The following is a 16,843-nucleotide window of genomic DNA, read 5'->3' as shown; positions in this document are numbered from 1 at the left end:
ACTTAAACAATTGGACGCAATTATTGACCTCAAACATTTATTACTGAGAACTAAGACCACTGACATTCCTATAATTAATAATTTGAATTATCTCGTTCATTTACAACCTCGGTGTGAACAACGAGTAAAGATCCCTACTGATTTACACACGGGAGAAGCAGTAATTGAATTTAAAGAGTTTACACCTGGTATACGAATGCCTTCTGCATTAGTAAATTGTATTAATGGATATGCATCAACAATAATTCAAAACACTTTAGATAGACCTATGACTTTGACTATTAGCAAAGCGTTTAAAACATCGAGTATTAATATTTCAGAATGTAACTTCATAAAAAATAATAACGAAACAATGACTGACACCGACGAAATATTGAAACAAAATTTAAAAAAACTTAGATTAGACCACACTAACGAAACTGAACGTACTAGAATACTAGAATTATGTCACGAATATAGGGATATATTTTATTGTGATGAACTACCCTTAAGTTTTACCAACGAAGTTAAACATAAAATCCGTACTAAGAGTGAAGATCCTATTTTTATAAGACCATATAGGCAAGCTCCTGCGCAAGCAGACGAAATTAATAGACAAGTTGAAAAATTACTCCAAGATAATGTAATAAGAGAATCACATTCCCCGTGGAATGCACCTGTTCATTTAGTTCCCAAAAAGCGTGATGCATCAGGTTTAGTAAAATGGCGTATGGTAGTCGATTATCGACGTCTTAATGAAGTGACTGTTGACGATCGTTACCCACTACCTAATATTACTGACCTACTGGACAAACTTGGCAAAAGCTTATACTTCACTACGCTTGACTTGGCAAGCGGTTACCATCAGATAGAGGTAGACGAGCAAGACATAAAGAAAACGGCTTTTAGCACGCAACATGGCCATTATGAATTCCTTAGAATGCCGTTTGGCTTAAAAACAGCCCCAGCAACATTCCAAAGGGCTATGGATAGTATATTAAGAGGGTTACAGGGAATACATTGTATGGTCTATTTAGATGATGTCATTATATTTTCAGCTAGCCTAGATGAACATATTCAAAAATTAAGAACCATTTTTGACCGACTTAGACAGACGAATTTAAAAATCCAACTAGATAAATCGGAATTTCTACGAAAAGAAGTAATTTACCTTGGACATACAATAACAAAAGACGGTCTTAAACCAAATGACGATAAAATTACTGCCGTATTAAATTACCCAATACCCAAGACGACAACTGAAATAAAATCGTTTTTAGGTCTCATTGGATATTATAGGCGGTTCATTAAAGATTTTGCTCATGTTACAAAACCATTAACGTCTTGCTTAAAAAAACGAAATAAAATTGTCTTAGATAAAAATTATATGGATGCATTCAACAAATGTAAGGAACTTTTAACAAATGCACCCCTCTTGCAGTATCCTGATTTTGATAAAACTTTTATTTTGACTACTGATGCTTCTAATGTCGCGTTAGGAGCAGTTCTATCCCAGGGTCCCATTGGTAGCGATAAACCAATCGCGTATGCTAGTCGTACCTTAAGTGACACGGAATCTCGATATAGTACAATAGAACGCGAATGTCTTGCTATTGTTTGGGCTATAAAACATTTTAGGCCATATCTTTACGGTAAGAAATTCATGATATACACCGATCATAAGCCTTTATCATGGCTGAACTCACAAAAAGATACAAGTAGTAAACTTACTCGTTGGCGCCTTCGACTTCAGGACTACGATTACGAAATAGTTTATAAAAAGGGAAACCAAAATTTAAATGCGGATGCTTTGTCAAGAATTAGAGTAAATGCCACACATTCAGACGATGAAAAAGACTCTATGATAGTAAATTTTGATAAGAAAGAGAAAGGGCTACGGCAACGCAATGACTCTAGTACAATGTCTATATCAGAATGTAGTTCTAGGGAAAAACCTATAACCCTTTCCGATTCCGAAACTTTATCAGTGCCGAGTTCACCTAGGACATGTGACTATCCGGTTAGGTCACCGTCTGAAACATCCAAAACAGACACAGTTCATTCCGCTAATATCATAGAATCGTCAGGTATACCAATATTGCACGAAGCAATAGACACAAAGCCTAATCAAATTCTAGTATATACATGGTTTAAGAATGATATACAAGTTCGCGATCTTTCACGTGAAAAGCAAAAGGTGTTAGAAGTATTTTTACCCACTTATAATAGAGATTTAGTTAAACAATTTTTAAAGGAGTATATTAAACCAAAAACCAAGTATTTCATTTATTTTGAAAATAATGAACATCGGAAACAGTTTACTAGTATTGTCATAGAATTATTTAGGAAGGATACCGTTCTATTATTCGAATGTACAGAGCGAGTCATTTTTATAGAAAATGAAAAAGAACAAAAAGCTATCGTATTAAAACATCACCAAGGTAAAACATGTCACCGCGGTATTAAGGAAACTCTAGCAAGTATACGTAGGAATTATTTTTGGCACAATATGCAAGAAACCATTTCAGCCATTATTAACGCTTGTGAAACATGCTGTAAAATGAAATACGATAGAAAACCTTTTAAACCTGTTTTACAGTTGACTCAAACACAAGACGCCCCGTTTCAAGAATTATTCATTGATCTTTTTCAGATAGAAGGAAATTACTATTTGACTATTATAGATGCATTTAGTAAATTGGGTCAAGCCATTTCAATAGATAATAGATCAACCGCGGAAGTAGTTCGTGCACTTATGAAATATTTTTCATTTTATGGTACCCCTAAAAAGATTAGTTCCGATCCTGGTAGCGAATTTAATAATGAATTAATGAAAGAATTTTTGAGTTTACATAAAATCGAAATCCATATCGGCTCCCCTAACAACTCTAATTCGATGGGATTGATTGAGCGTTTACATTCTACTATTAATGAAATTTATAGATGCGCGAAATACGAAGAGAAATGCACGGATGCAGCATCAGTGATGATGTATTCCATTATTGCCTATAATAGTTCTATCCATTCTGTCACAGGTCTAACCCCTTTCGAAGTAGTATTTGGTCATACGGATTCAAGTAGTTTATTTGAGGTAGATTTAGAGAAACAATACATACAGCAATTGGTTAAAGATCATGCAAAACGTTTAAAAGTATTATATAAACACTTAGCCGAAAAAATGATTGAAATTAAGCAGAAGGTAAAGGAAAGTAGAGGTGGTGAAGATGAAATAGATCTTCCATTAGGAAAAATTATATTTACAAAAGACGTTAATAAACGGAAAAGCAAGGATAAACCGCGATATCATAAGGCCAAAATTATAGGAAAGGATTTAAATAATGTTATACCGATACAAATTGGTCAAAGAAAATCTAAAGTTCCCGTTAAAAATATAAAACGCCCTCCGCAGGTGGTGTTTGCTGATACTGATGATAATGGGATCTGTGCTGGCCCTTCATCTGCAATCTCTTGAAAATAATCCAGGTGTGTATCCTGTAAAAGAAGGTCAGGCGTATCTTCAAACAGATTACTGGACTATAATTAAGGTTTTAAATTTAAATAAAATATATGATGATTTAAACTTTGTTATAAATAAATACAATGAATTTAACAATTTAATTAATAAAAATATTTCTTACTTACGTGATTTCCAAGTTGCAAGATTTCACGTTGAATATATTCGCGACATCACCGTACAGAAATATGAACAGCTAGTTCCACAAAAACGTTTCAAGAGAGGCCTTTTCAATCCATTGGGTTCTCTTATTAAAATTATTACTGGGAATTTAGACTATAATGACGCTGTAAGATATGAAAAAATCATTTCTCAGCTCGCAAATGATCAAACTACAATGAGGAACAAATTTACTTTAATATCTAAAATGCTTGATAGTTTTATAAATACTACTGAAGTTTTGAATCAAAATTCTTTTGTATTAAATGAGCGTTTGAAAATTGTTGAATCTATGATCAAAGAGTTAGTTTCTAAGGATAATCATTTAGTGTATACCACATATATAGTAAGTCTTCTTAATTTGTTCGTAAGTAACTTTCGTACTATATTCATTAAGTTAGGAGAAATAGAGACTGCATTAGCTTTCAGTAAAATATCCATATTACATCAAAGTATTATTAATTCTACTGAACTATTACAACATTTAGTTTTAATATCTCAAACTGAAAATTTAGTATATACGCCGAGTGCGGAAAATTTGGTAAAACTAGAGGAAACAATCAATATTAAATCATATATTAAGCAAAACCAGATTACGTTTATAATGGAGATTCCAATTACGGATAACATTACTTATAATTATTATAAATTATATTCCTTACCTATTTTTCGTAAATCAGAAAATAAAACATTTTCCATTATCCCTAAATATCCCTACCTCTTGGCAAAGGGTACGAAATACTTACCGATCCTAAAACCATGCCGGTCACTTGCTGCTGGAGAACAATTCTTGTGTAACGAAGATCATCAAACTCTTTATCCTGAGATAACTTGTATCGAGCAGCTCTTAAAATTCGAAGATAACTTAACACAATGTGAACAAAGAGAGATTGACATAGAGAATATAAGGGTCCAAAGAATCACATCTACAAGTTGGATACTATTTTCAAAATTTAGAAACACCCTAACTCAAACCTGTAATGGGGATGTCAATAAGTATTCTATTATTGGGACTTATGTTATGACCTTAGACGAACCATGTAATGTTGAGGTAAAGAATATAAAGATTCGTAGTCATGTCAACCTCATAGAGAGTGATCCCGTGGGAACCAAGCAAGATTTAGTTTTGCCACAGCTGCCTATGGCTAGAGCCCCTGTATTATCCAGTACACGCGTACTCAATATGAGAGGAATCAATTTGGATGAAGTAAAATATATGTCAGCGATACTAAAGCAAAGTGTTTTCAGTGATAGTGAAATCATTAATAGTGAGAGACATCCTAGAGTCAGTGAAATTTTAATTTACATCTTTATATTTTTATTTCTTTTATGTATACTCTCATTTTTACTTTATGTTTTTCGTTGTAAAATCTTACATATAAATTGTTCGCGAAATCATCGGAAAGTTATTAAAAATGAACAACCCGATAATTTCGCACTTGGGGAGGGAGGAGTTATGCACTCACCCAAACCCTCAATATTAGGTTAAGCGAGAGTATTCCGCTGGCTCAGCGAGACCACCGGGGTATTCTCAGTATTGTTATAAGCACCTTTAAAATTTCGCAATACATTATAACTTTAGCAATACAAATATTTTTTAACTTGAATTAATTGTTGTCTTGATCTCCAAATCGATCGGACGTAATAAATAGTTTTAATTTTAATTAGTTTTTTTATTTTTAAAAAGGTAAATCCACTATTAGAAAGTTTAACTAATTACAGTATATGAATGAAAATTATCGACAGACAAGTCATTGTTTTTGACATTTATAAAGATAGATGGCGTTATTCAGTGTTGCAATTAGTTAATTTCAACAATAATAATTATGATTTGCATTCAATTTCGACTTTTTACCTTTACCCTTCCTTTTTGTATTAATATTGGTAGATTCGTCTTTTTTAACCGACTTCTGTAAGAAAACGAGTTTCGAGTCTCGTCTTTTCCTAAATATGGAAAGCCATTTACCACGTATTTTGTTTTTACATCAGAGGCCAGCCAAAATTTGATGCCAAATTTTTGGGGTTTGTTTGGCATATACTGAGTAAATCTGTATCTAGCCTTCGTCGGAAAAAGGTGCTCATCTACGGTAATGTAAGCTCCCGGTTTGAAGCAATTTTGACTGTTTTCAATAAATTTATCCCAAACTGCTGGGACTAAAGCGAACTTGTCTGTTTGCAAACGTTGACTCCTCTCATTTCTTTTGTAAAATATCAGTAAAATCTCGTCTACTCATAGTGCTAGAAAAAAATGATGGTCCCCACTTGTTGTTCCACTAATATTGGAGTCTCAAAGTATTTCCTTCGTATGCCCCACGTGCATACAATATTGCAAGAAATGCCTTCAATTTTTCTTGCGTAATTGTCCAGGATTTCCCCGAAACTCGAGAGCCTTCTAACTCTGTACAAATTCGTATATTTTCCAAAATATGATCGTCAATCAATAATAGGAACGCACTACTTACATTTCCCTTACTACTGCAACAATGAAATACACTAGCGTTGGTGTAAGTAACGCCATGATGATGGAATACATCTTCTCACTCTTCTTTTCTAACACGATTTTGCTCTTCTCTAGCTCTTGTCTAGATTGCAGCATTTTTTCCACTTTGTCCTCGTTGTACTGTAATTTGAACTCCGTAAGATCGCAATTCTTGCACCTCTTAGCCTCGTGTTGGTGGTATGTGACATCGATGTCGCGCGGTCCCAAGTATTATATAGCTGTCCATGGCCGCTTCGGAGACATTGAGCTTCTGGGTAAGTGTAGTTCGAAGCTCCTCCGAACCCGAGGCATCCATCGGAAGACAATTTTGTATCGATTTATTTATGTCGATGTTATTAGGTAATGGTGGCGGAGGGTTGGAAAATGACATAGATGGTATAATATACTCCTTAGAATGCTCCTCAGGTGGCGGTTGAGGCGGCGGCGGTAGAAGCTGCAGCACGTTCACCTTATGATGTGCCAGAGAATGTGGCGGCAATATCCCTGTCCTGTAGAAGTTCCTCTCTTCAAACACCGAGGCATGCACATATTTACAGTTAGCATAAGTGCACACGGAGTTATGGTACTTGTGACAGAACGTGTACACTCCCACCAGTTGTGAGTTATCGTACTTGTGCGCGAACCTATAGACTCGGGTCGGGTCACTAATGTCTTGTTTTGTTCGTACTTTTGAACAATCGTGGAACGCGTCGTGAGTCGTTAGATCCAGACTGACTTTAATACGTCTCTCAATCTGAGAGACTCGCAAAAGATGCTGACAGGGAAATACGGAATTACAGGAGTAAGGGTTATTACATACATGGCTAGTATATAACAGCCCCCGGGATAGGAGTAAATTTACCCCAGAAGGGTTAAGTTTATGTGACTGTGGTTCGGGCGCGGCTCTCAAAGTCGCAGCATACACTACCTCGTTACCTATTTTGGACCGTACATACTTTTTCATTTTTATAAAATTTGGCGACGATTTAAATTTTATTAATGTTCTTCCACTCCAACTCTTGCAGCTGTTTTCATATGAAATATGGGGTATTATAGTTAGCAGGATTATAGGATTATAGGAACACTACAAGTCTAGTCTACTGCCAAAGTGGGTATGCCAGGAGCACAGAAGCACAGTATCCAGCCTAACGGATCGAAAATTTTTAATTTTTTAGCATTTTAAAATTTTTTAGCATTTTTTAACCCCCCCTCCCCCATAGGTGATACGTAGTGAGGTTTAAGACCACCACCCCTCCCCCTTCTCAACATCACGTGTATTTTTAGTACCTACAACGAATCTTAAAATTTTCTGAATATTATCTTAATTTAAATACAGGTATAAACTATAATCTTATTTTATTCTGAAATTAAGGACCATAATAAAAATGTCTACACCAGGTTGCAAGTTTTTTTTATTGCCATAACAATAATAATAAACGAAGAGTTTAATCATAGGAAAAACATGTATTGTACTAGTACATAAATATATTTAATGTATATTGTCCTCGGACCACGGATTAGCAAGACATTCTTCAACACTAACAACTGGATAAGCATCTTGCAGGTCAGTTGTTGGCACTGTGCTTTGTTGAAAATCAACATCGGTTTCATCAAGCCACTCGGTGTCATCATTTTCGCGCACAACGCAGAGAATTTCTTTCGATCCGCCGATTGATCGTCACGTGAGGATGCGTGAAGTACGAACATTGTGCATCTCTACACTATTACTGCTCGGATTAGGTTGCTTGTGACATGAATTTACATGTTCCTTAACTTTCTTCTTTGTACAGAAGTACAATCCACACCACTGGCACGTCCGATCCAAAAGTTGCCGACGATCCTTTTGCAGACTAGGGCAATACAGGTCATACGGCAATTTGTTAAAGCCCTCATGCGTTGGGGTGATTCCAAGAGACCGACGCAGAAGAAATGTAGCAATTTGCTACATTGCAAGCCTCAAGAGCCTCTTGAGGCTTCGGAATACATAGACCACTAGACGACTGCAAAATTGGGTAAGGAGGTATAACGAAGCGTTCAGGAAGAATAGATCGACGAGAACTCCGCAAATCTCCACAGCAAGCGTGGTCATCACACTTCACCACCTGGTAATAATATTAAGATATCTTAATCATATTAGATAAGAAAAGTAAATGATAAAATAATAATAAATGAGATTTTACTAATGTACCTGAAGCAAATACTGGCTCTCTCGCACATGCTCGCTATACCACTGCAGAGAAGGCAAGTCTGGAACAAAGCTTTCAGCAGTGTCATCGGGCTCGAGGTACTCTGCTACGACGTCATGGCCGTCGATAACCATATTATTCCATACTTCTGTGAGAACTTCTCCAGCCTTCTGAAAGTTCATTTTTTCGAGATCATGATCTTTTGTTCTCCCTTGTTCATCCAAATGAGTTCCATAAGAATCACGCGGAAGTATGAGTCCAGATAATTCCCGGCTTAAAGGCGCCATTCTTCTCTCAACACGGTTGAATGCGCTTCTGCCGGGTGCATTCGTAAAAATGAATATTGCATCTAAATCATGCATCAGGAGAGGAGCTTGTTTATTTGCCGCTGTCAAACCTATAGGTAGTTATGCACTCACCCAAACCCTCAGTATTAGGTTAAGCGAGATTATTCCGCTGGCTCAGCGAGACCACCGGAGTATTCCCATTATTGTTATAAGCACTTTTATTGTTTCGTAAAATTCATGTTAAATGTCGCAATACATTATAACTTTTGTAATACAAATACTTTTAACTTTAAGAATCAATATTGTTGTGATCTCCAAATCGATCAGACGTATTAAATAGTTTTAATTTAAATTAGTATTTTATTTTTAAAAAAGTAAATTCTCAATTAGAAAGTTTAACTGGCGCAGCCGGTAGGATAGTCTATCAAAGGTCTGCGTGTCTTGTAGATTTGGGTGTCCAAATTCGCCCAAAAATCGCGAGTACAGTGCGAATAGACTTAGGCTATCCACGAACCAAAGAAATAAGTTGAACAAGAAGATGGGATCAGCGATCGGTCGGTGAGTAAAACTCTTTGCCTTCCTTTTTTCTTATATTGCCACATTCTATTTGAGATTTACAATAAAAATAAGTGGCGTTATTTTGGGATTGAACGTCTCGCATTATAACGTATCTGGTTTTAATATAAAACTCTATTAAACCTGTAGTTCTAAGAAAAGTATCTCCATAGACTAATTAACGTCTAGAAGTAATATTATTAAAATATTTTAGTAATTAAAAATAATGATCTAAAAATCGATCGTAATTGTTTTTATGTATTATGAAATAAAAAAAATAATAATTTTATTGTGTTTTATTTTCCTACTATTTTTATATTTTTAATTTACTGTGTGCTATTTTATATACATAATTGTTATATGTGTTTTTGATATATTTTATATTTTTGTGTGTGTTAAATTAGTAAAAAATAATTGTAATTGATTTGAAACTTCAGAGCTCTCTATTAATTTTTACTCTACAAAATGGAACAATCGCGAGAAATTCCTTTAGCATCAAATAGCGTAGTACCAATACCCAATGAAATGTTACGAGTAATTCCTCTTTTCGGTGGCGACAAATGAATATTAAATTTATTTTTTAGAAAATGTGAGTACATTATAAATAAATTTCGTGGTCATCAGCAGCAGAATATTTATGTTTTACATGCTATAACTAGTAGATTAATAGATGATGCCGCCGCGTTGTTATCTGAACGTGAGGATATAGAGACGTGGCCTGAGTTAAAAGAATTATTGGAACAACATTTTGGTGACCCTCGTAGCGAAGAATGTATAAAAATTTCTCTCGAATCATGTAAAATTAAATCAGGGGAAAGTTATTTAGAGTTTTGTAACAGAATACAAAATATTCGGTCCCTGTTAATATCTAAAGTAAATTTATCGGCAGATGAAGAAGTTAAAAATGCGAAAATTGCTATTTATAACCACACAGCCTTAAATGTTTTTCTCTATAATTTACCAGAAAATATGGTGCGTATTGTGAGACTTAAATCACCTAGTACATTAGAACAAGCTCTATCAATAGTTTTAGAGGAGGTTAATTTTCATGAACAATATCAACTTCGTAATCGCATTCTTAATAATTCAACGGCCCCGAGGCCAACACCTAACGTCGCAGGGTCGTCATTTACACAAAATAATCTTACCCCTCAGCAAAAATTTAATTTTGGAATCCATAATTTTAGACCTCAATTTACACAACAACCAAAATTTGAATATAAACCGCAGCAAACATTACTAAAACCTCAACCGTTCGGATATAGGCCTCCCCAAAATCCACAATTCGGATATAGGCCTCCCCAAAATCCACAATTCAGGTATAGGCCTCCCCAAAATCCACAATTTGGGTATAGGCCACCCCAAAATCCGCAATTTGGGTATAAGCATCCCCAAAATCGTACTATGACACCACAACAGTTTGGTCAAAGACCACCTCAGAATAACCGCTTAGAATCAACTGACATATCTATGAGAACGGCACCCCCGCGACCTCAAATAGCGCAACAAGGTTTTAGGTTAAATGAAACTGATTTACAAAATAAAAATTTGGAATACGACTATTACTACGATTATGATCCTTATGACTATATGAATTACGAACCGTATGTTGAGGACGTGCCTTATGCACCTATTGACGAAATAGACAATTATATTGTAACTCCACCAGCCGAGGAAAATTTTCAAACAGAAGCCTCGCAAAAGAAGAAATCATAGAATTAAATTGTGACCCGAATCTTAAATTACCTCATATTTTTATTCCAGAAATTAATGCAAAATTAATGATTGATACTGGCAGCACTCGCTCGTTTATTAGCCCCCGTATTGCTTACCAATATTTTCGTAATTGTATTAAATATGAACCTTTTAAAGTTATTAGCACACATGCTTCTAGCCTACACAAAGAAATTATTGAAATTCCCTTATTTCCGACTTTTAATACTACAGATTATCATAAATTTCATTTATATGATGTAGATGAACGCTATGACGGACTTATTGGAAACGATTTACTTAAACAATTGGACGCAATTATTGACCTCAAACATTTATTACTGAGAACTAAGACCACTGACATTCCTATAATTAATAATTTGAATTATCTCGTTCATTTACAACCTCGGTGTGAACAACGAGTAAAGATTCCTACTGATTTACACACGGGAGAAGCAGTAATTGAATTTAAAGAGTTTACTCCTGGTATACGAATGCCTTCTGCATTAGTAAATTGTATTAATGGATATGCATCAACAATAATTCAAAACACTTTAGATAAACCTATGACTTTGACTATTAGCAAAGCGTTTAAAACATCGAGTATTAATATTTCAGAATGTAACTTCATACAAAATAATAACGAAACAATGACTGACACCGACGAAATATTGAAACAAAATTTAAAAAAACTTAGATTAGACCACACTAACGAAACTGAACGTACTAGAATACTAGAATTATGTCACGAATATAGGGATATATTTTATTGTGATGAACTACCCTTAAGTTTTACCAACGAAGTTAAACATAAAATCCGTACTAAGAGTGAAGATCCTATTTTTATAAGACCATATAGGCAAGCTCCTGCGCAAGCAGACGAAATTAATAGACAAGTTGAAAAATTACTCCAAGATAATGTAATAAGAGAATCACATTCCCCGTGGAATGCACCTGTTCATTTAGTTCCCAAAAAGCGTGATGCATCAGGTTTAGTAAAATGGCGTATGGTAGTCGATTATCGACGTCTTAATGAAGTGACTGTTGACGATCGTTACCCACTACCTAATATTACTGACCTACTGGACAAACTTGGCAAAAGCTTATACTTCACTACGCTTGACTTGGCAAGCGGTTACCATCAGATAGAGGTAGACGAGCAAGACATAAAGAAAACGGCTTTTAGCACGCAACATGGCCATTATGAATTCCTTAGAATGCCGTTTGGCTTAAAAACAGCCCCAGCAACATTCCAAAGGGCTATGGATAGTATATTAAGAGGGTTACAGGGAATACATTGTATGGTCTATTTAGATGATGTCATTATATTTTCAGCTAGCCTAGATGAACATATTCAAAAATTAAGAACCATTTTTGACCGACTTAGACAGACGAATTTAAAAATCCAACTAGATAAATCGGAATTTCTACGAAAAGAAGTAATTTACCTTGGACATACAATAACAAAAGACGGTCTTAAACCAAATGACGATAAAATTACTGCCGTATTAAATTACCCAATACCCAAGACGACAACTGAAATAAAATCGTTTTTAGGTCTCATTGGATATTATAGGCGGTTCATTAAAGATTTTGCTCATGTTACAAAACCATTAACGTCTTGCTTAAAAAAACGAAATAAAATTGTCTTAGATAAAAATTATATGGATGCATTCAACAAATGTAAGGAACTTTTAACAAATGCACCCCTCTTGCAGTATCCTGATTTTGATAAAACTTTTATTTTGACTACTGATGCTTCTAATGTCGCGTTAGGAGCAGTTCTATCCCAGGGTCCCATTGGTAGCGATAAACCAATCGCGTATGCTAGTCGTACCTTAAGTGACACGGAATCTCGATATAGTACAATAGAACGCGAATGTCTTGCTATTGTTTGGGCTATAAAACATTTTAGGCCATATCTTTACGGTAAGAAATTCATGATATACACCGATCATAAGCCTTGATCATGGCTGAACTCACAAAAAGATACAAGTAGTAAACTTACTCGTTGGCGCCTTCGACTTCAGGACTACGATTACGAAATAGTTTATAAAAAGGGAAACCAAAATTTAAATGCGGACGCTTTGTCAAGAATTAGAGTAAATGCCACACATTCAGACGATGAAAAAGACTCTATGATAGTAAATTTTGATAAGAAAGAGAAAGGGCTACGGCAACGCAATGACTCGAGTACAATGTCTATATCAGAATGTAGTTCTAGGGAAAAACCTATAACCCTTTCCGATTCCGAAACTTTATCAGTGCCGAGTTCACCTAGGACATGTGACTATCCGGTTAGGTCACCGTCTGAAACATCCAAAACAGACACAGTTCATTCGGCTAATATCGTAGAATCGTCAGGTATACCAATATTGCACGAAGCAATAGACACAAAGCCTAATCAAATTCTAGTATATACATGGTTTAAGAATGATATACAAGTTCGCGATCTTTCACGTGAAAAGCAAAAGGTGTTAGAAGTATTTTTACCCACTTATAATAGAGATTTAGTTAAACAATTTTTAAAGGAGTATATTAAACCAAAAACCAAGTATTTCATTTATTTTGAAAATAATGAACATCGGAAACAGTTTACTAGTATTGTCATAGAATTATTTAGGAAGGATACCGTTCTATTATTCGAATGTACAGAGCGAGTCATTTTTATAGAAAATGAAAAAGAACAAAAAGCTATCGTATTAAAACATCACCAAGGTAAAACATGTCACCGCGGTATTAAGGAAACTCTAGCAAGTATACGTAGGAATTATTTTTGGCACAATATGCAAGAAACCATTTCAGCCATTATTAACGCTTGTGAAACATGCTGTAAAATGAAATACGATAGAAAACCTTTTAAACCTGTTTTACAGTTGACTCAAACACAAGACGCCCCGTTTCAAGAATTATTCATTGATCTTTTTCAGATAGAAGGAAATTACTATTTGACTATTATAGATGCATTTAGTAAATTGGGTCAAGCCATTTCAATAGATAATAGATCAACCGCGGAAGTAGTTCGTGCACTTATGAAATATTTTTCATTTTATGGTACCCCTAAAAAGATTAGTTCCGATCCTGGTAGCGAATTTAATAATGAATTAATGAAAGAATTTTTGAGTTTACATAAAATCGAAATCCATATCGGCTCCCCTAACAACTCTAATTCGATGGGATTGATTGAGCGTTTACATTCTACTATTAATGAAATTTATAGATGCGCGAAATACGAAGAGAAATGCACGGATGCAGCATCAGTGATGATGTATTCCATTATTGCCTATAATAGTTCTATCCATTCTGTCACAGGTCTAACCCCTTTCGAAGTAGTATTTGGTCATACGGATTCAAGTAGTTTATTTGATATAGATTTAGAGAAGCAATACATACAGCAATTGGTTAAAGATCATGCAAAACGTTTAAAAGTATTATATAAACACTTAGCCGAAAAAATGATTGAAATTAAGCAGAAGGTAAAGGAAAGTAGAGGTGGTGAAGATGAAATAGATCTTCCATTAGGAAAAATTATATTTACAAAGGACGTTAATAAACGGAAAAGCAAGGATAAACCGCGATATCATAAGGCCAAAATTATAGGAAAGGATTTAAATAATGTTATACCGATACAAATTGGTCAAAGAAAATCTAAAGTTCCCGTTAAAAATATAAAACGCCCTCCGCAGGTGGTGTTTGCTGATACTGATGATAATGGGTTCTGTGCTGGCCCTTCATCTGCAATCTCTTGAAAATAATCCAGGTGTGTATCCTGTAAAAGAAGGTCAGGCGTATCTTCAAACAGATTACTGGACTATAATTAAGGTTTTAAATTTAAATAAAATATATGATGATTTAAACTTTGTTATAAATAAATACAATGAATTTAACAATTTAATTAATAAAAATATTTCTTACTTACGTGATTTCCAAGTTGCAAGATTTCACGTTGAATATATTCGCGACATCACCGTACAGAAATATGAACAGCTAGTTCCACAAAAACGTTTCAAGAGAGGCCTTTTCAATCCATTGGGTTCTCTTATTAAAATTATTACTGGGAATTTAGACTATAATGATGCTGTAAGATATGAAAAAATCATTTCTCAGCTCGCAAAGGATCAAACTACAAAGAGGAACAAATTTACTTTAATATCTAAAATGCTTGATAGTTTTATAAATACTACTGAAGTTTTGAATCAAAATTCTTTTGTATTAAATGAGCGTTTGAAAATTGTTGAATCTATGATCAAGGAGTTAGTTTCTAAGGATAATCATTTAGTGTATACTACATATATAGTAAGTCTTTTTAATTTGTTCGTAAGTAACTTTCGTACTATATTCATTAAGCTAGGAGAAATAGAGACTGCATTAGCTTTCAGTAAAATATCCATATTACATCAAAGTATTATTAATTCTACTGAACTATTACAACATTTAGTTTTAATATCTCAAACTGAAAATTTATTATATACGCCGAGTGCGGAAAATTTGGTAAAATTAGAGGAAACAATCAATATTAAATCATATATTAAGCAAAACCAGATTACGTTTATAATGGAGATTCCAATTACAGATAACATTACTTATAATTATTATAAATTATATTCCTTACCTATTTTTCGTAAATCAGAAAATAAAACATTTTCCATTATCCCTAAATATCCCTACCTCTTGGCAAAGGGTACGAAATACTTACCGATCCTAAAACCATGCCGGTCACTTGCTGCTGGAGAACAATTCTTGTGTAACGAAGATCATCAAACCCTTTATCCTGAGATAACTTGTATCGAGCAGCTCTTAAAATTCGAAGATAACTTAACACAATGTGAGCAAAGAGAGATTGACATAGAGAATATAAGGGTCCAAAGAATCACATCTACAAGTTGGATACTATTTTCAAAATTTAGAAACACCCTAACTCAAACCTGTAATGGGGATGTCAATAAGTATTCTATTATTGGGACTTATGTTATGACCTTAGACGAACCATGTAATGTTGAGGTAAAGAATATAAAGATTCGTAGTCATGTCAACCTCATAGAGAGTGATCCTGTGGGAACCAAGCAAGATTTAGTTTTGCCATTGCTGCCTATGGCTAGAGCCCCTGTATTATCCAGTACACGCGTACTCAATATGAGAGGAATCAATTTGGATGAAGTAAAATATATGTCAGCGGTACTAAAGCAAAGTGTTTTCAGTGATAGTGAAACACATCCTAGAGTCAGTGAAATTTTAATTTACATCTTTATATTTTTATTTCTTTTTTTTTAGGTTTTCGTACCTTTTGTTCCACGATACACTCGAGCACTCATTTCAACTAACGCGTTCGTAAATTTTACAGTGAAATCGTAAAAAAACCACGGAAAACACGCAAAAATCGTCGCTTATGAACAATCAATCGCTCTTTACTGTGCGCTTGCTGTCGCAAAACTAACGGAATTTTATGCTCATAATGCTCAAAAGGGTCGAAAAGACACGTGGTACAACAATACAGGCGGTTACAATAGGGTTACAATAGTACAATAGGGCGGAGGGGGCTATGGTGCCATATGGCCCATTATGTTTGCCGCAGGTAGTCGTTTCGGAGTAAGTTTTGTCGCTCTTGGCGGCGACCTTTATTTCCTAAGGAAAAAAAATTTTTTTTCGCACGGTACCTTTTTTTCTAATTCTAGAGGGTTTAAACTATTTTTATTTTTTTTTTCACAATAAAGATAGTTTCAGTGCTGCCATCATTTATAACATATCATAGTAACTTCCTATAGTTTTAACAATATAATGTACAATCACTATCAAAAATATTTAATTGAAGTCAAATTACTAAATCATATTGACAATATTTATTTTATAATTATATATTAATAAAAGTATGTACTTCATTTATATTTTTATCTTCAGTCATAATAACATCATAACAACTTCTCCTTATTTAAATACACAACTTACACATTTCGTTTCATGCTAATTAATCATA

General features: G+C 34.4%; 3 protein-coding genes and 1 pseudogene across 3 annotated transcripts in view; 2 read left to right on the top strand and 2 right to left on the bottom strand.

Annotated features, from left to right (window-relative positions):
* The window catches only part of LOC146526504 (uncharacterized), a 45,271-nt gene extending 39,955 nt beyond the window's left edge, over positions 1-5,316 (top strand). The window contains exon 2 of the mRNA XM_085207038.1: positions 5,104-5,316. The gene's annotated coding sequence lies outside the window, so the exon portion shown is untranslated. The remainder of the gene's footprint in view (positions 1-5,103) is intronic.
* A 166-nt stretch (positions 5,317-5,482) lies between these two features.
* LOC146526503 (uncharacterized) lies at positions 5,483-7,166 on the bottom strand (annotated as a pseudogene).
* Positions 7,167-7,575: 409 nt separating this feature from the next.
* On the bottom strand, positions 7,576-9,358 carry LOC146526502 (uncharacterized). Its single transcript, XM_085207041.1, has 2 exons — positions 8,320-9,358; positions 7,576-8,233 (listed from the first exon to the last, which is right to left on the bottom strand). The coding sequence occupies exons 1-2, from the start codon at positions 8,677-8,679 to the stop codon at positions 8,021-8,023; spliced, it is 573 nt and encodes a 190-aa protein (XP_085063167.1). The 5' UTR covers positions 8,680-9,358; the 3' UTR covers positions 7,576-8,020.
* A 366-nt stretch (positions 9,359-9,724) lies between these two features.
* Positions 9,725-10,875, top strand: LOC146526501 (uncharacterized). Its single transcript, XM_085207083.1, has one exon. It carries the CDS (start codon positions 10,129-10,131, stop codon positions 10,873-10,875), a length of 747 nt encoding a protein of 248 aa, XP_085063209.1. The 5' UTR covers positions 9,725-10,128.
* Positions 10,876-16,843: the final 5,968 nt, after the last annotated feature.

Source organism: Heliconius melpomene, unplaced genomic scaffold (assembly GCF_056956725.1).
Source record: "Heliconius melpomene rosina isolate 202511_hmr_F unplaced genomic scaffold, ASM5695672v1 ptg000031l, whole genome shotgun sequence".
In the NCBI taxonomy this organism is placed as follows: Eukaryota; Metazoa; Arthropoda; class Insecta; order Lepidoptera; family Nymphalidae; genus Heliconius; species Heliconius melpomene.
The sequence above is the reverse complement of the archived record's forward strand: the minus strand, read 5'-3'. Positions and strand labels throughout refer to the sequence as shown.

Coding starts and splice junctions, on each gene's coding strand:
- LOC146526502 (XM_085207041.1), bottom strand. CDS start 8,679: ATGCATGATTTAGATGCAATATTCATTTTTACGAATGCACCCGGCAGA. Junction 8,234..8,319: donor AGAGCCAGTATTTGCTTCAG/GTACATTAGTAA, acceptor TATTATTACCAG/GTGGTGAAGTGTGATGACCA.
- LOC146526501 (XM_085207083.1), top strand. CDS start 10,129: ATGGTGCGTATTGTGAGACTTAAATCACCTAGTACATTAGAACAAGCT.